Source organism: Peromyscus eremicus, chromosome 18, assembly GCF_949786415.1.
Source record: "Peromyscus eremicus chromosome 18, PerEre_H2_v1, whole genome shotgun sequence".
Taxonomy (NCBI): domain Eukaryota; kingdom Metazoa; phylum Chordata; class Mammalia; order Rodentia; family Cricetidae; genus Peromyscus; species Peromyscus eremicus.
The window spans coordinates 7,942,174-7,961,789 of NC_081434.1; the positions used below are offsets into that span (position 1 = coordinate 7,942,174).

Sequence of the window (19,616 nt, forward strand, 5' to 3'; positions counted from 1 at the left end):
TACTTCCTAACTACACAATATGATGTTTTTTTCCTGCTCTGTGTGTGTGTGTGTGTGTGTGTGTGCATGTGTGCGTGTGTGTGTGTGTGTGTGTGTGCGTGCCATGACACATATGTGGAGGTCAGAGGACAACTGACAGTAGTCGATTGTCTTCTTCAACCAAGTAGGTTCCGAGGATCAAACTCATGTCCTTAGACATGATGGCAAGCACCTTTACCCGCTGAGTCTCAATGGCCTTGGGTTTTATTGTTGTTTTACGGAATCCAAAAGATTTCCACTTCTCACAGTGATGGTGTGGCTCACTCAGCTGCGTCTTGCATTCATGTCTCATGGTCCAGGACAAAGTACATGGAAAAGCATGAAGCCCATGCCACAAGAGCCAGCCTCCCAAAAGGAAGCGCATCCAGTACTTTGAGCAGTCATAAAATCCGGTCATTCTAAGTTGCTGGTGCCCTGTAAGCTTGGAAAAACAAACTTTGTTTTTGGAGACTGATGAAATTACTTTAGACCTCAATTAACTCTGCACAGATGTCTAACAAGGGCCAAAAAAATGCCTCAGTGCATAGAGGCACTTGCTGCCGCCGAGCCTAAAGACCTAAGTTTGATCTCTGGAACCTACACAGTGGAAGGAAAGTAGTGAGTCCCAGAGGTTGTCCCCTGACGTCCCCATGCACGCTGTGGCTCAAGCATTCCCACACACATACACACAATAAATAAATAAATGCAAGGTGTGTTAAAAAATTTTTACATGTGTAAGAAAGATAATTAGGTACTTGAAGTGATTTGGAAAAGCCATTAGTAATAGCTAGAAGAAATAATAAATACCAGAGACAGACCACAAAAGCTGCAAGTAATGGAATTATCAGAAACATGCTGCAGAAGAATTGCTTCCTGAATCCAGGGAGATGAAAACGAGCTGATGTCTCAGCAGAGAAAATGAGCAGTGAGATGAGAGACCGGGAAGTAACCACATAGAAACTGGAGAGCGAAGAATGACGGGAAAAGTGCTCCGAAGTGGTGGGTGGTCTGTAGATTAGACACGGCTGAAGAGTGAATCGCCAAAAGGGACAAATCAGATGGGGAAAAAAATCTAAATCCTACCTGTCAAATCAAAAGAATAGAAAATACGGAAGAGAAGAAAAGGATTACGAGGCAAAGAGAACACGGTGGAGTGTGCTGTTGCAAGTGGACTCTTGGAAAGGAAATTGCAGAAACAGAGGCAGTCGCTTAAGAGAGAAGGAGAAAAGCCAGAACTTAACAAATCACTCTTTAAAATTCTGTGCCTGTGTAGGACTGAGTCTGACAGCCTGAGTGTCTCCCTGGGACACATGGTGGAGAGAGAGAGCAGACTCTCTTGAGTTGTTCTCTGACCTCCATACTCTCACTGTAACACATGTGCATTCACACACACACACACACACACACACACACACACACACACACGAAACATATAGATATAGATATGTATCAGTGCCTATATATATCATTATGAAACTATAGAACCCAAGAATAAGTAGAAAGCTTTAAAAGAAGATGGAGGGGGGGGAGATTTCATTCAAAGCAATGACAGACTTAATAGTAAAATTTTTACTCAGCGGGAACGTGAAAGCCACAAAAAAGTGCACTAACACATTCCATAGTCTAAAGAACTGTCCAGCAGGAAAGTACCTTCAAGTGGATGAAATAGACTCAACTACAAAGAATTCCCTATGGTTACTTTTAAAATACAAGCAATGGAGATCAAGGAACCTATTAAATACCTGGATAAATCAAAATGAATATTGAATATATAAAAGTAATAATGTCTTAGTTAAGTATGTCTAGCTACTCACCTAATTTCCTATTGTAATGCATTATAAAGCAGTGTCTGAATTAGAGGCGAATGGAACTAAATTCTCTAGACTCTATATTATATGAGAAAATGAAAACCTGTTCATTTATGGTAGTCTTTGATAAGCATAAACTATGTGATCTTTCTTAAATAAAAACTGAATAGTAAGGTGACACTAAAAGATCTAAAAGCACCTAGGACATCGTATTAAATGTCCTTGTGACCGTGGGGTAAGAAAATGTTTCTTAAGTAGGACACAGAAAGCAGTAGTCATAAAGAAAAGGGCTGATACACGGGCGGTATCAAACATAGAATCTGGGGTCAGGAGGATGGTGTAGCCACTAAAGGCACTTGCCACAGAAGCCTCAGGACCTGAGCTCAAGCCTCAGAACCTATAGAAAAATGGAAAGAGACACTGACCCCACAAAGTTGTCCTCTAACCTCCAATCGAATGCTGGGCATGATTTATACACACACAATAAATAAAATATAAAAAAGGAGAAACCATATTCATCTAGACAATAATGAAGCTGAAATCAAGAAGGGGAAAATAATTAGTAACATGAATAACAAGACTCAGAGCCCAGGAGAACATTGATTGACACGTTTCAGAAAGTATCCCCACGGGAAAGATGCAGGGTACCTTTCACATCTGGTAATGGGCTCAAGCTCGTGCAGCAGGGAGATAGTTACGGAAACCACGTAAGACCACTGCACACCGGCACCATGGCTTAAATTAAAAAGACTGACAGTGCCAACTGTTGACAAGGATGTGGAGCCACAGGAACTCTCCACCAGGCTGGCGGGAGCATAAATAACATCCTTGTGGAGAGCAACCGGGCATTTTCCAGACATACCAATTCTCTCCATGTATGTGGAGCCCAGCAAGATTGTGTTCATCACACTATAATTAATCCATAAAAAAACCCAACTAAGAGTTAGTCATCTGTCAATCACGGGGTGAATTATGATTTGTTCTGCCAATAAATACTAAGTAGTGAAATACTATAGTCATGAGAAATGAATCTCGCTGACATTGAGCAAAAGAAATCAGATTTGAAGATATATGCTGTACTATTCTGTTTCTATCAAGTACCATCAAAATATTAGAAACCGAGGTAGTGGAGGGTTGGATATGTGGCTTCGTAGCGGAATGTTCAGCACATATGAGCTTCTGGCTTTGGTTCCCAATAAGGAAAAAAGGAAGCAAGGCAGGAGGGAGGTTAGTAGACATATTGAGAGGAAGAAAAATGTGGGGTTTTTACTTGAAGGACAGTCAGGGTGTTCATAAAGTACACTTTAGGTCTGAGAGGTGTTTACATAGGTGTGTTCACTTTGAGATTATTCATCGGGCTATATACTTAGGTCTGTGCATTTTTTTTCCTGTTTGTAGTCTTACTTTAATTTAAAAGGTAAACAAGAATGAAATTGAGAGTCTCCAGTGGTCTGTGAGGTTTATAAGGGTACCAATGGGTCATCTGAGGTCCAATTGGCCTGTCTCTCTTCCCCCACCCACCATGCTCTGAAGTAATCTCTCCCTGAGGAACAGACAGACTCTCGCTGAGAAGTATAAGGCTCACAGAACAATATGCCAATGAGCGAAATGCTTTTTCTGTTCCCAGGTCAAGAAAACGACAGAAGCCACCCTCCAGACAATCCAAGACATGGTCACTATCGAGGACTACGACGTGTCTGAGTGTTTCCAACACAGCCGATCCACGGAGTCTGTGAAGTCCACTGTGTCTGAAACCTACCTGAGTAAACCCAGCATCGCCAAGAGACGAGCCAACCAGCAAGAAACCGAACACTTCTACTTCATGGTGTGCCCCCTCTCTCTCCCCAGCCCCTCTCCACGGAGCCCAGGGCGCCTCTCTAATGATGCCCAGAGTCTCCTCGAGGTCTGGATTTAAAATATGGTCACCTGTGCACCCTCAGAGTTTCAGATGGAGGCAGTCTGGGTAGACATGGGGAGTTGGGATTTCTCTAAAACAGACTGGGAGGTGGGGGGGGGGGGGGGGAGCGGGGTTTGAGCAGATGTGAGGATGTCTTACTCCATGGTTCCTCCACCTTGGTTTTTTGAAACATTTCTTTCTGAACCAGGAGTCAACGTGGCCCATAAGCACCTGGGATCTTCCCACCTCCCCTCCACCTTAGTGTGGGGATTACTGATACACACTGCCACACTCTGTGCTGGAGATCTGAACTCAGCTCCTCCTGCCTGCACGGCCATCCCTTTTTTCCCTATCCAGGTTTTTTCCAATTTTACATGGGTCCATGTCACGAGGGAGTTTGCTAAAATGCAGCCGTTTCAACAGGTCTGGGGAGGAAGACCCTGGAGCCTGGGAGTCCAATGGGCTCTCAAGGGCTGGTTGACTCCACTAGACTAGAAATCATACATAGAGTAGCAGAATTCTAGTAAACACATAAAGCAACTAGGCTCTAGTGCCCCTCGGGGAAGTCCCAGAACACTGGATGGTTTTCAGTTTTTACCTTGCCTTTTACAGAAACTCCGAGAGTTCTTGGAAGGCAGTAATCTCATCACGAAACTTCAAGCTAAGCATGACTTGCTGCAGAGGACTCTTGGAGAAGGTCAGTCACAGGGAGTGAACGGGGAAATGATTTGGCCTGAGTGTTGTGTCATGAATGTTCTTTGTAGAGTGTGAAGTAAGTATGTGTGTGTGTGTGTGTATGCACGCGCGTGCGCAAATGTGTGCATACGTAGCCTCAACTTATAAATAGAGAATGCTGTCATACATTTAGATTCAGTTGACCTGTCTCACTGATAATTATGATCTCTCTTGAAGCCATTTCAAGCTTAGAGGTAAATTCAAGGAAGAGTAACTCCAGTGAGGAGGTTCCTTTGGGGAAGGACCCATACCTACTGACCCCAATCTCTGCTTCCTCTACCTTGGGCTTTTCTGCCCTCCAATGTCACCCCTGTCCATTTGAATGGACTGGTACCTGTCCCATCTTTTACCTTTGGCAATTCTAGAAACCAGTTTGTCCAGTCTGGGCGATTTTCTTTTTCTTCCATTAGGCATTGTTGGTAGTTGAGAAATGATCTGATGGTGTATATCTAGATTGCTATGTGTGGTAACCAAAACAATAGCATTAATACTAACAAAGATTCTCAGAGCCACACATTGTTCTGAACTACAGTCTTAACTGGGTACCATTAGCTTCCTCATCTTTACAAATGAGGAAACTGAGGTGGGGTGGATACAAGCTAAGGGGACTATGTAAACACATGGCTTCCCCTTTTTGTCTTCATCAAATGTATAAAGGAAAAACAAATATATACAGACAAAGCTCTAACTTAGTCAAGTGTCCGGGTTCTTTAGATGGGTTCTTCTTTACACTAGATCCTGATTAATGTGGGAAAAAGTAAAAGAGAAACTGCAGGATGGGGTGGGAGATTAGAGGATGGACTTCGTGAATGACTGGGTTCAAAGGAGATTCCCAGGGCTACAAAGGTGGTTCAGCCATTATGAGCACTCACTGGGATCTGAGTTCAGCTCCCAGCACCCACATGGTGGCTTGCTCCAGTTCCTGGGGATCCGATGCCCTCTTCTGGCCTCTTCAGGCACCACACACACACAGACACACAGACACAGACACACACACACACACACACACACACACACACACACACACACACAGAGTGCACTTACTTATGTACACTGCTACACATAAAATAAAAATAAATCTTTTTTTAAAAAAAGAGGTTTCTGTCTTACACTTAAGTCCTTGCCTCCTACATTCTGGAACCTTCCTTGCCCACAAGGCAGTGTATCTACCACTTTACCTTATGGTTTGCTCCAAAGAACCTGTCATCCTCAAGGAATGGCCACAAGGCAAAAAGTTGTCATGCACGATCTCGGGGCTCCCCAGGGTCTGGGTTGAAAGGCAGTCATACCTAGGAAAAAAGTTTTTTTGTTTGTTTGGGTTTTTTTTTGTTTTTTTTTTGGTTTTTTTTTTTTTTTTTTTTTTTGGTTTTTCGAGACAGGGTTTCTCTGTGTAGTTTTGCGCCTTTCCTGGGACTCACTTGGTAGACCAGGCTGGCCTTGAACTCACAGAGATTCGCCTGGCTCTGCCTCCCGAGTGCTGGGATTAAAGGCGTGCGCCACCACCGCCCGGCTGTTTGTTTTAACTATTAAAAAGCATCCAAGAAAAATAAAATAACCAAATGCAATGTGTCAACTTTAAAATCTGAACCAAAGGCAAAACTTATGAAGGCCATTTTAAGCATAATGGGAAATGGATATAATCTATATGTTAAATATTATTGACTTAATTTTCCTATGTGTTATAGTGATACCATGGTGATAAAGAAGAATATTCTTATTCTTTAAAAAAAAATTGCTGAAGTGCCACATTGTCCAGAACTTACTTCGCAATGGCATGGCTCAGGATTTTTAAAAGGAGACATACATACATACATATGTGCATACATACATACAATTATGAATTCTAAGTGAAAGTGTCAACATATTCCTTGAACTGTTCTTTAATCTCTTCCGTAGGTTTAAACATTATTTTTAGCCTTTTTATCTCTGAATAGTTTTCTTGTATAATTATGTCCTGGTTGTGTGTGTGTGTGTGTGTGTGTGTGTGTGTGTGTGTGTGTGGTTTTTTTTCTTTTCTCTCATAATAAATTCCCTGTTTTCCTCCCATTTTTCACAAGTGCCCAATATTCAAACAATCCCTCAAGGCCCCTTGCTGACCCCCCCCCCCCAGAGCATAATGTCTCCTCAGTGCAGAGAAATGCTTTGAATGATTTTAGACCAAACTCTCCCTCTGAGACTGAGAGCCACCGTGGACATGGTGAGGTGGAGGGAATTGAGCCGTGGGTGTGCTCACTCTTGGCGCTGTGCTCAGGCAAGTGTTAATGTGGCTTGGAGCAACATTCTGAAGCTTTTATGGTCGTCATTCAGGATAAATTCTTTCATGTCTCCTAGAGAGAAAAGCCCCACTGGTTAATGTTATTCTCCATGTCATTCTTGGATCGGGCTACATTTTGGCTTTGTAGACTGAGACCGTTTGCCAAAGGCTGTCCTTAGCCACTCTGTGTAAAGCTGTCACACCTTGTGAACACTCAGCCAGGAGTCCTTTATCTTGGAATTTCTTTCAGTGGGCTCCAGTGTCCCCCATGACATAGCTTCGTCACACTCAGTTAAGTCTGTAGAAGGGGCCTGGGTGGTTTTCATCAGGGTAGCGTGCCCTAGCGGGTACAGACCTCTGCCGCTCTTAGCCCAGTTAACTTGTGCCAGCTTGCCAGAACAGCTGCTGGCCACTCACTGCTGCTGGGTTTGACCCTCCAAGAAAACTGAGCGCAGGAGACACACCCCACTTTTAAAAAGGTTCAAGCCATGTAAGCCTGCTGGCTTTCCACGCAAGCCCTGTTCGTGTTAATAGGCTTACAACAAAGGAGACTGACTAGGAGGGCTAAGGGCGCCTGTCCCATGGAAAAACAGTCCCATGGCGAGCCCTTGGGAAGGGATCCAAGTCCCCATCTGGTTAAATAAGGTTAGTAGTCCAGGGTTAAGTGCTGTGTTTGGGGACTGGCTTGACATTTCGGAGAGGAATACCTCTGAATTCTCCCAGACCAGCTGCTGCAAAACTGCCTTCATAGTAAAAACAAGTACCTCGGTCCGGGGATTTAGCCGTGGATCGTGCACAGCTGAAACTCTAACGGCAGACATGTGTTTGGCCGGCCTGGCCGCCTGCTCTTGGCCGGGCTACCCGTGGCCCCGGCAGTTCGTCAGTTTACAACACAGCGAAGCCACTCAATCAGACTCCCAAAGCGGCATTCTCCAGACTCAGACTCCCGAGACTTTAAAAAGCCCAGAAGTAAAAGGAAGAAAACATGTGGGCTATGGAAGCCACGCTCGTCTCCCCCTCCTGGATCTTTTTAGGGGAGATCATTTCTTTCTTTCTTTCTTTCTTTTTTTTTTTTTTTTTTTTTTTGAATGGAAGTTAAATCGGCCACAGTAAATGAGATATGTATCTATAAAACTGGGGCATTGAATTTTTTTTCTTTCTGACTAGTAATGAGTCTTCATGTTCACATCAGGTTCTTTGTGTGAGGTATTTGGAGGTAAGAGGGTGAAAGTAGCTGTACAATTTTTGCTAAACAGAAAATGTAACAGTGGGAACCAAGCTCTTTATTACATTGTTTCTTGTCCTAGGCATAATGTTTTTGACAAAAGAATCAAGTAGGTTATCTTGGAATAATCAATTGTCTGCCTTTGAGTACGAGTACAACTATTCTTTCAGAAGAGAATCAGATTGTGAATAATTATGGTTTTTTACAAAAGCTCTCTGGTCATCGATGGAGTCAAGACAGGAAATGGGCTGGAAAGTAGCCACCACGGTGACTTCATCAGTCCCTCATTAGGGGACAAACCAAAGGTCCAAGTCAAGCTAGGCATATTTTAAATATTATTCTCTAGGTTTTTTTTTTCCTCTTACCTTAACTTGCCCCCAACCTTCATTTTGAATAAAATGCATTTAAGCGTGAGAAATAATTCACTTCAGAATTCTGAAATAAAATGTAAGAGGATTAAAAGAAGCCAGTGATCCTGGATTACAGTTCCAGAACTTGGAAGGTGCAGTCCCAGAACTCAGAAGACTTCAAGGCGAGCCTGGGATACAGAGCAAGGACAGTCTCTACCTCAGGAACAACCCTCTTCTTCCTCCCTACCCTCCACCGAATAAATAGTCCAAGGAGCTGTTTGTACCCAAACAAAAAACTTAATCCTGGATCATTTATTTTTTCCCTCCAAGTGGCTTATATGGTGGGCTGTAGTTTTTAATAATTAAATAAGCTTCCAAAGAAAGTGGCCGAAATCTAATCCTCAGACCACTAGAAGCTTCGGCATTTATTTAGGAAGGCGAGTCTTCCTTGCTTGTGTGTTATTGGTGATGATACTTATTAAACCTATTAATGATGATACTTATTAAAAAATAAAGCACCACTCATTTGTTGAGATGCACTCAGGACCGTTATCTGGAAAAGCCGTCCATGTGGCCGTGCAGTTACGCGGTAACTCCCATGACATTTGCTCTCGGTTCATTATTCAAAATGTATCTTGTATACGTTTTTAATTTTTTATCTCAGATGGGCAACCATCAATGGAAGAAGCAAAATAATAGAATTCATCTTATCATTTGTCTTTTTCTCAATCTAGAAAATAATTGGTTGGGATATTTGAGCAAAAAAAACAACAGAATTTCCCAGCTAGTAAAATATTTCACTTCTAATAACATCAGTTTCTCTAGTATCGGACCATGTGAAAGTGACCAGATGGTGCGCCTCACCTTAAATGTGTAGATAGTCACTAATCTGCGCAATCACGTAGCTGGGTGTTTTTTTTAATTTAATCCATTATATTTTTATTCTAGCCCTAGTGGGCAGATAGAAGTATACGCCGGGTCCATTCCTTCCTTCTAGGATTGTTCACAAAGTGTTTTCTGGTGAGAAAACAGAAGTCAGGTTTGAGTGTGGATGTGCATGTAGCGTTATGTGTTTGTCCTTGTGGATATGTGCCCGTGTGTGCAGGCATGTATGTCCACAAGCCTGTGGAGGCCTCAGAGGTCAGCAGAGAATAGCTTTCCTGATCACTCCGAGACAGGATCTCTTACTGACGTAGGAGCTCACCAATTGGCTAGGTTGGCCATGAGCTCCAGGGATCCACCTGTCTCTACCCTGAGGTAGAGACTGTCCTTGCTCTGTATCCCAGGCTCACCTTGAAGTCTTCTAAGTTCTGGGACTGCACCTTCCAAGTTCTGGAACTTCAATCCAGGATCACTGGCTTCTTTTAATCCTCTTACATTTTATTTCAGAATTCTGAAGTGAATTATTTTTCACGCTTAAATGCATTTTATTAAAAATGAAGATTGGGGGCAAGTTGAGAGGGGGTTAGACGTGTGCCCCCATGCTTAGTATTTACATAGACGTTGGGATCTGAACTCAGCTTCTCATGCTTGCCTGGCAGGCACTTTCCCAACTGAACCATCCTCCAAATGCAGAGACTTAGCTTTGCATGCGTGCATGCGTGTGCACGCATGCGTCTGGGTATGTTGAGCATTGAATTCACAGCCTCTTGAATGCTCAGTGAGTGCTCTACCACTGAGCTACATCCCCACCCCAACCACTACATTTTTTAAAATAGTGTAGTACAGTGCTCGGGATTTCAGAACTGTAATTAAAATAAGCCTCAACCCTAGTGCCAGACCCATGCCACACTAACGCGGCCTGGGACGGGTCGTGTTCTTAGGTGCTCTGTCTCTTTTATAAAATAAGAAAAATAATAGAAGCTACTTCATGAAAGTTATGAAAACTGTGAGTTAACGTACTGAATATAAAGTGCTCAGGCCAGGTGTGGTCATACACACAAATACTGCCAGAACCCAGGGGCTGAAACAGGAAGAGCCGGAGTCAAGAATTCTAGGCTAGCCTGCATACCAAGGTTACATGGTGTCACTCTGTCTCAAAATTAGTAAGGAAATATACAGTGCTTCAAACACTGGACAGAACTTGTTGCTTATATAATGCTTAGGACATGTATTCAAATAGTTTTCTGGTCTGTTTTTATTCATATATCACACTGATGTCATGATAAAGCACCGAACAATACAGATGAGCCAGATGGTGTCTCTGCCCTCAATCCTCCGCTCATCCCACTGCTTCACGCATGCTAGGTAGTCTCCGCCAGCTCCTCTGGCCTCAGCCCAACCAAAATGATAGACACTCTCTGCTTCGTCTGCCCTCGCCCAAACCCAGTCCAGCCCAGCGTCCTACAGGCGTTTCCATTAGGATAGCCACAAGGTACCACATACCACACGCAGCTCACTCCAACTCTGGCTAGAATCTGATCTTTGCCAAAACGTGGGTTGGCTCAGATCTATGTGAAGAAAGGTGACCTCTGATAGCATGCTGCCCCCTGTTTAATGGACCCATATCAAGTATTTCATGTTACTTGTTATTCAAGAGTGGATAATAGAGAGAGGGGCGCAGCAGTGGTCTAGGAGGGTTCATTGACCATTCGCACCTCCCACTTGTCCTGTCTTGTGGGTCTGAATCACTGTGTCATGTGATGGGCAGGGCTCACCTGTTTGTGCTCCACCATGGCCTTTCTCTGCTAGCTGTAGTTTCAGACTCCTTCAGAACCGTGACGTCATTTTTGCAGACAAACCAGATGCATGGTTCTCCTCTCCCGCACCTTACCACCCTGTCCCACCCTGAGTGCATGAAGAACAGACAGCCGCCGTGGATGTTTGCACACTTGAAATGAACGCAGACTGTGGGCGTGCTAGAACATGTCGGTCCTGTTATTTGCAATAAGAAGGTCATATGTATGCGTGAGAAGCAGCGGGTGGTTTAGATGGCGGAAGTCTATGAAAGACTTGGAGCTTACTTGGTGGTCGATTGTAGAACAATTTAATGCCTTTGGATGATGCTGTCTGTGTCAGTTTGGAATAGGGAACACAAGCTCCCTCCCAGTGCCATGATTTCACACCCCAGAAAGAATACCAGCATAGTCTATGGGAAACTGAGTTGACCCAACCCTGTTTGCTCTTCTGTCAATCAGAACAGCGTAAATCACTGGCAGGAGCCGGGAGCTTTAGATATGCTTTGGTGTGGTTTGTGTTTGAACTCAAAGATACAGTCAGAGAGCTAGTTCTTGTTTAAAAAAAGAAAAAAAAAAACTGCCTCGAATTGCCAAATGGAACATGTTTCTCTAGCCCATTGAATTTGTTAAATTTTGGATTTAGATTTTGTGAAAATCATGACTTTGAATTATTTGTTATCATACACCATTCACATCTTTTCTACCACAAGATCTGAAACTCGTTCTTAACTCAGTGTCCTCAGACAAGGGGACCAGTGATACACAGGATTATCAAATCGAACCCACTGATTCCACCCAGTTTACTAATTTATCTTATTATTTTTTTTTGGCAGGTCATAGAGCTGAATATATGACTACAAGGTAAGAAAATATTTTATCTGTAGTCTGTCTCGCTTTCTTTTCTCCTTAACAAAAGCAGTTAATAACTCCAGAAGATAGTCTGGGCATGACAAAGCACAGCACCCTGAGATGCTTGGGTTCACACCAGGTGACGTGTGTTGTATCTGACACAGCCGAGGTTGTCCTCAGTGGTAGACAGTAGTACCAGAGTTGGGTGGGCTTAATTGATCTAATCCCAAACACATTAACTTTTTGGATAGACTGATGACACTTTTGACTTGATAACTTAGTTAACATGTGATATGGGATGTGTACCAACTGCGTTAGTAAATAGAAAGAATGGCCTACTTCCTGCTCCTGTAAAAATGTCACTTCTAACATGGACCGCCTATCACACATCCCTCCACCCATCCGTGAAGGACTGACTATAAAGCTTCTTGCTGGAACATTTGGAAGCAGATTCTGATTTGAGTTCAGGGACGTTTGTGGCAACTTTGGTTTCTCTATGGTGTCAGCCGTACAACAGGCTGACATCATAGGAGTTGACATAGCAAGACTTCACATTTGAGGCTGAGTTCTAGTGGACATAAGAGGCACCTGAAGCCTTTCAAGACAGTCCTCTAGTTTCCGAATATGATGCTAGGATGCCCTAGGGTGTTGTTCATCCCGGGGACCATCGTTGGCCAGGTTAGCAGATTTCCAGGGATGGTCAGAACCGCCTTCCAAGTGTAACTTTCCTGTGCAGGTTAGGCAGTCCGGAGCCTGCTTTAATTGGTTCTTGCACACGGGCCTACGGGTCCACCTGCCTGGACACCCCACTACTAGGTACCAGACAACCAGGAATGTCCCCCCTGCTCCAGAAGCCATCAAAATCACCCCATCTCTACAATTCAGTTGTTACTTCCCATGCTCTTCTCATTCCTTCCCTTGAAAACCACGGCGAAGGGGAGGTTTACACACATACCTGCTCCTCCTCCCTGTCTCCTGCCCAGCCTTCGAGCTGCCCCCTGTTCACACCCACTCCATGGCAGAGTGCCAGGGCACACCTGTGCCTCTGCGTTCTGGTACGCAGCTCTGTCTCTTCAGGGCAGTCACCTCTTGGTAATATAAAATCGGCATTGGACAACATTTATAAAGAGAATGAAAAGGTGACGTCATCCGGTAGATCTGATGAAACTTTTGGCAGCTTGTGTGAGTTCCTCACGCCTGCCACACTCCTTCCTTCATGCACAGCGTGGAGTTTAGTGTCTAAAAGCATTTCAGAAATGTTCACTGCGGAAGGACAAGGTGTGCTGCCCGGGGGAGGTCTCCACACACTTCTGTGTCTTTGCGAAGGCTCCTTTTAAGCGCCTGAGCACCAGGGGACTTGAGCTGCCGCTGGCTATACCCTCCATTAGTCACAGCCCTCCTGCTGGGAGATTCTGAGGGTTTAGCCATGAAAGGCTGTATCAGCAGGTTTGTCCCGTTCACACGTTGATTGCTGTGCTAGTAGCTAATGATGCTCTTCAGGGTTTCACATAAATTCTTGGGATTTCTATTTCTAACCTGGGCTTTGCGCACTGGAGCCAAATGAACTTAAAAGGCCACTCATCTAAAGAACAGGTTCACAAAGGGCGTGCACAGTGCGTAGGCATGGCGAGCCTTCTCCAGTCTGCCTTGCAGAGTTAGTTAACCGGCAAAGATGCAGGAATTGAGTCCGGTCATCTTGGTCCTCTAGAGGAATGAACAGGAGTAGCCTCCTCGTTCCGATGATAGCACAAGGGAAGTGATGCCAGGGTTTGCCAGCTTAGCCCGTGGCACACTGGGTGTGTGTTAGCAAGCCTGGAAGCTTATCCACCAAAGCCAACAAGCAGGAGAATCCAGAGCAGCACAAATATGTGTCATCTACTGCCGCACGGATGTGCGGGCAGGGGCATCCTGCATTCTACCAGAAACGGTCACTCAGATGAATCTGGGCTTCACACTCCGAAACCACATTGAAACCAATCCCTAATTTTCTCAGGGATGACCTGTTAATGAAAATGTTTACATAAAATCAAATCCCATTAATGCATGAGGAATACTGAACAGATGCGATGTTACCTGCATTGGAGAATTATGAACTGACTAAAAACATTTAAATTCTCATTTGGAAGTCTCTCGGAGCCCTATTATAATTATGTTTTGGTGTGTGATTCACCAAACAAAAACCTGGCTTTATAACATTTGGCTAAGTAGCTCACAATAGCAACTTATAATACCATTTTTTAAGTAAACTACAAAAAAAATAAAAATGCTAGTTCTCACACACAGGAATACCGTAGTCCAGATGAACAGTTCCTGTGCTTCTGATCCATAAATAAAATCAAACTGAAGGAAAATGATGGGGATGTTTGCTCCTGGGCTGGGGTGGGGAAGGAACCCAGGGTCCTCTGGTTTTATTATTTTGATATGACCTAAGGGTATTTCATTTATTGTCTGATTTCTGCCATGCTCAGTAATTATATTCCATTCCCTTAGGCCTCCAAACGTCCCCCCTAAGCCCCAGAAACACAGGAAGTCCAGGCCCCGCTCCCAGTATAATGCTAAGTTGTTTAATGGGGATTTGGAGACATTCGTCAAGGTACTGACTGCACCAGCCACCCTCGTGGCTGACCTCCACGCTTCTCACTATAATGGTCTCAGCCTCCCGTGAAGGAGGCAGGTCATTATGTCGAGTCTGTCCTGGGGCTCTTTGCTTTCCCAGAAAAAGCAATATAATATTTCCTGAAGTCAGAGAGGAATGAATATTTGGATTGAGAACCTTCTGGAGAAAAAAAAAAATTAATGCGGACGATATTATCATATGGGTAAAAGAAAATGCCCCCCCTTTTTTTTTCTTTTTCCAAGCCAACATTTGTAGGAAAAAGAAAAGATAAACTTGATAAAATATTTTCTCCTTGCTTGTGCACATGAGATGGCACAGTGTATATGTTTTTAAATCTGTCGTAGCCTTGCTCTGAAGCAAGGCACGAGTCTGGCTTTCTCGTGACTTAAGGAATTCATTATATTGGACAAATTTTGTACAGCCCTGAAGTCTGTATCTTGTATCTCTGCTGTGTTTATCTCTGCCTTCTTTCTCATCCTGTATTTCTGATAATGCTTCTAGCCGGGGACGAAGGAACTCTCACGCCAGACATCAGGTATTGTGCCGGAGGGAAGCGAGGGTCTCTCTGCGCTGGCATCATTTGCAAGTCATAACCATGCTTGGCTTTCATTAGAGTTTTTAAGGTCTTTAAGAGAAAAATGTTTGCAGTTAGAAATTAGACAGTTAATAAATGGGCTTTACTTAGAAAAACCTGTGGGAAGCAGACACTAATTGAAACGGAATAATACTTACCAATTAGAGTGGACGTATCAATTTTTACCTGATACGTTTGGCAAATGCCTCCAATTTCAGCTAGGGAAAGTCAGTGCTAAATACCAAGTGCATATTTAATATTGAATTATGGATTTTTATGTAAATTGTATGAAAAAGAGATGTTCCCATTAGAGATAACATTTCATGAGATGGGCTACAGTGGTTTTTTTGTTGAGTTTTTTTTTTTTGGCTTTTTGAGACAGGGTTTCTCTGTGTAGTTTTGGTGCCTGTTCTGGATCTCGCGCTGTAAACCAGACTGGCCTCGAACTCACAGAGATTCACCTGGCTCTGCCTCCCGAATGCTGGGAATAAAGGCATGTGCCACCGCCGCCTGGCAGGCTACAGTGTTTTTGATGACTAACTATAGTAGAAAAATGACGTTTTTAAATATTTCATAAGTTCCATAATTTGTAAGTTATAGACATCTTAACTTCTCTAAAGATAGATCTATTTGATAAATCTGTGCACTAACAATGAAAAGGCTTTATTAATGTATGTGTGTGCCGTGTACAAGGCACTTAAATACATTCATGCTTGTGTGCATACAGAGGGAGAGAAATCAGAAGCCACTAGAAGCCTTACAAGTGAGACCTTTACCCTGGGATAAAGTGAAGGGCCACTGAGCAGCCTGCACAGCAAAATCACCAAGCCATTGCCGAGCCTCAGTTCCTATTGACTCTAATTGAATATAAAATTATTGTCGAACTTGACTTGATTATCTAGCGTCCCAGCCCCTAGCTTATGGGCAGGAGCCAGTTAAACAGAATGAGGGCAAACAGTCAAAGGAAGAGAGTAGGCTGTGCCCTTGATGGCCTGGCAGGGAGAGAGAAGGCAGACAAGCCACAGAGGCCGATGAACCACTCACTCTGTTCCCGTTGCTGGTGTGGTGTGAGACCAGCTGCTTAAGACGATGCACGTATTAGAGACTTTGAAAATTCCTTGCTAAACACTGCCAGTTAAAGGCAAGCAAACTGAGGAAGCGAAGAAGCACTAAGGTGTAGTCAGTTTGTGAAAAATCCGTTGTGTGAGCTGTGCCGAGGAAGCACTGAGGTGTCACTGGTACCTGGGAACCCAGAGGGACTGAGATCTCGCTCTGCACTTCAGGAAAGTGCTCCTGAGCTCTCCCAAAATGCGCCACAAAAAGGCAAGAGCAAAACCACCTTCCCATGGGGAAACGGAGACACAGAGAGATGTTTGGATGGAGGTGGCAGGAAAACAGCCCATAATCTCACTCCTTGTGAAATATTTTCAACCCAAACATCTGGCACCCATGAAATGAAAATGCTCGTTGTATTTTTACTACAAAGTGCACTATGTCTTAAATGGGATGCTGATCTTTGTTAAAAGATTAACTGTCATCTAAGTGGATTTCAAGACGAAAGTGTTTAGTACAGCACCATGAAGATGGAAGACTTTGTTCAGAACTTTCTGAGTGCAAACAATTTTCTTTTCTTCTTGGGTTCTTTGTCTTCCTGCTGAGTTCGGCAGAGATGTAAACTAAAGTTCCTTCCATCACTCACTCTTAAGTATTTGTTGCTCTCTTAAGTTGCAGTGTGACATGAACCGTCTGTAAAATGTTACTTCCATTAAACCATGCTTGTGTCTTACAGAAAAAGACCCCTTCGTGTATTCAGTAAATTTTCATGTCATTACCCCACTGTTCATGAGCCAACTAGCCGTCACTAAAAATGTGTTTTCTTTTTTAAGGCTCTTCTTTAAGGAATTCATAAAACGTATGCTCCTCAACGAAATTAATGAATTAGAGAAACCCAATACAGTCTCCAGAAGTAATTGGAACATTAAAGGCTTTATACGCTGGTTGCCTTAAAGCTTGAAAATAAAACTGTGTCTTAAGAAGCGCGTTGCCCACTCTGGAGACGATAAAGACAGTGGGAAGAGTTTGGGCTGCTGAGATGCATTATTCCCAGTCTCCCCTGCCCAGCTGGCCTGGGAAAGTTAACGGGTCTGAATTGTCCTAGTGTGTTAAAACCAAGTTTGGAATGAAACTCCTCAGGAGTGTGTGCCCGACACCAGCTAATCCCTTTCAAGTCTCATGTTTCCTGGAAAGATCTAATTCCTAAAAGAGTGGTCTTAAAAGTCCATGAGAAACATCATCCCTGGTCTTTCTTTTTAACTCACAGAGTGCATGCCATCAGTACATGTTTAACTGGCCTCTGGGCCCTTCATCTCATCTGCCATCCTATACACATGGCTTTTAAAGCATTTCCAGCATTCAGTAGAGGATGGTGACCATTTTACAAGGTGTGGACCAAGAAGGCCAAAGTGGTCTTCCTTGTCTTCATCCTTAAGACGGGCTGAGTGTATGAGGCTAAGTAAGTTCTGATGCAGACTAAGTAAACATGTAACACGCTTTCGTTACCCATAAGATAATCATCCAAGTGGTGTGGTCTTAGCGATGTGGTGGAGAGGGTCCTAAGAATCCTGAAGCAGCAAATTAGACAGAAGATGCCGCAGTTGAAATACACGATATTCTCCCAACGTGCACCACACTGACTGTCTTGAGTAATAACCTCTTAAAATGAGTTACTCATTTTGGGCATGTAAGTTAAAGCTAAGGAAAAGACATGAAGTAAGGTCTTGATGTTGTGGTTCTTATCTGAACCAGCGGAGTTATCCATTCTAGCCTCCAACTCAGCCTCCTGGCTGGGGGAATGATAGCCACCACTCCCAACATGAATTCGCTTCTCAACATACCTAGGATATCTTGTGTTAAATTTTAGCATTTAATTTAGCTTGCTTCAGAACTGAAATACACCTTTGTCTCAGTATGTATTTTTTCACTCTTCTTGTTGTTATTAGTTCTTTCTGGAGGATTTTTAGAGGGGTATATTTGGAAAAGGTCACCTGACTGGGGCAAAAGCCATGCTATTGACTAAACTGTGAATCTTATTTCTCCATGGGACTCAGCCTTCTCCTCTGACATTGGCTGGTTTCTGTCTCTCTCCCCAGGACTCAGGCCAGGTTATCCCTCTAATTGTGGAAAGCTCCATCCGGTTCATTAATCTCTATGGTAAGCCCATCTTCATGGGATCCTCATTTAAGAGCAAGTAGTGGGTTTGTTTCAGTAAGCATGTCCTTTTGCTGGCGTTTTATTCTTGAGAAAAAAAGAGAGAGAGAGAGAGATGTGTGGGGTGTGAGGAGGAAGTTTCTCTCACTCTTCCTCTGTCGCCCATAGGTCTTCAGCATCAGGGGATTTTCAGAGTGTCTGGTTCCCAGGTGGAGGTGAATGATATCAAGAATTCCTTTGAGAGAGGTAACTGTATGTCTCTACCCATAAGCAAAACATGTTAAAAACCCACTTTTCAGAATTCTGTGTTCTGCCCGGAGCACTCAACTCTGCTCAACCCCCAAAACCTCCATCTTGCACGGGCTTCATTGTGGGAGCTGTGGGGAATGAGTTGTTCCTGAGAAAAGCAGAAAAGCCCATGAGGTTCGTCCCCTGGTTTAGCGTTCACAAAGACTGTCCATGACGTGTGTCAAGGTGGCACCTGACAGGGTTCTAGAAGGCATAGGCTGGCCCAGCCTTCGTGGTGAGGGGGTGAGACATCTCCTTCCCACTTACTGTGACCTGGGTCAGTGCCTTCTCTAGGTTCCTAATTGGCTGAGACGCAAGTTATACTAAACTGTTAATGAGTACATTATAATTAGCAAAGCCATACACTGACCTAGCGTCAGGAAGACCCGGAGTTGAATCAGAGTCTCTTTTATTATTGATGGTGGGATTTGGCCAAAAAGCTCCAATTTTAATTTGACCTGTTTCCTCATCTGCAAAACTGTAGGGTTGCCATGTGGATTAGATTTGACCTGTGAAAATACTTGGCCCTTTACCGAAGCTGTTGGTTATTTAATGCTCTCCAGCTGTCAGGCTTTGCATTGCATCTACTTCCGGGTCCCTCTGTGTCTCCCCTCTGCTTGGCAGTCAGGGCAGAAATGCAGAATGGTGATGGCATGGAGATGTCTGCCATCTCCCTGTGTGTCCCGTTTTCCCTGACCGAGAGTTGCCATAGAGCCCTTTGAAGTTGGAAGCCTTGGCTGAGGAGGTAAACTTGGCACCACAGTGGATTTTTCTAGTTTCAAAGTCTCCGACCAGTGCACGTGGGACAGACCAGTCTCCCAGCAGCAGCTGAGCATGCCACACCTTCTTACACTGTGGTGATGGCCAGGCGGAAGTGGTTAAGCATAGGCTAAGCTCTTGGTGGCCACCACAGACCAGTGAATGCTTTGTTATTTACTCCTGGTTGTTTTTGAATACCTAGGTGAGGTGTTTCTCTCAAAGGGCAAAACAAATAATAATAATAGTTAGTAGTAGTAGTAGTAGTAGTAGTAGTAGTAGTAATAATACAAGTGATTCTGCTGAGCTCCTGTTCAGCCATTTCTTGACCTAGATGGCAGGAAAGGGAAATCAGAGGCC

General features: G+C 43.8%; 1 protein-coding gene across 1 annotated transcript in view; it reads left to right on the top strand.

Annotated features, from left to right (window-relative positions):
• Positions 1–19,616, top strand: part of Srgap1 (SLIT-ROBO Rho GTPase activating protein 1) — a 171,715-nt gene that overhangs the window by 120,589 nt on the left and 31,510 nt on the right. Inside the window, exons 9-14 of the mRNA XM_059245782.1 lie at positions 3,454–3,651; positions 4,336–4,420; positions 11,799–11,826; positions 14,305–14,407; positions 18,155–18,215; positions 18,381–18,458. Coding sequence (XP_059101765.1) covers positions 3,454–3,651; positions 4,336–4,420; positions 11,799–11,826; positions 14,305–14,407; positions 18,155–18,215; positions 18,381–18,458 — 553 coding nt within the window. The remainder of the gene's footprint in view (positions 1–3,453; positions 3,652–4,335; positions 4,421–11,798; positions 11,827–14,304; positions 14,408–18,154; positions 18,216–18,380; positions 18,459–19,616) is intronic.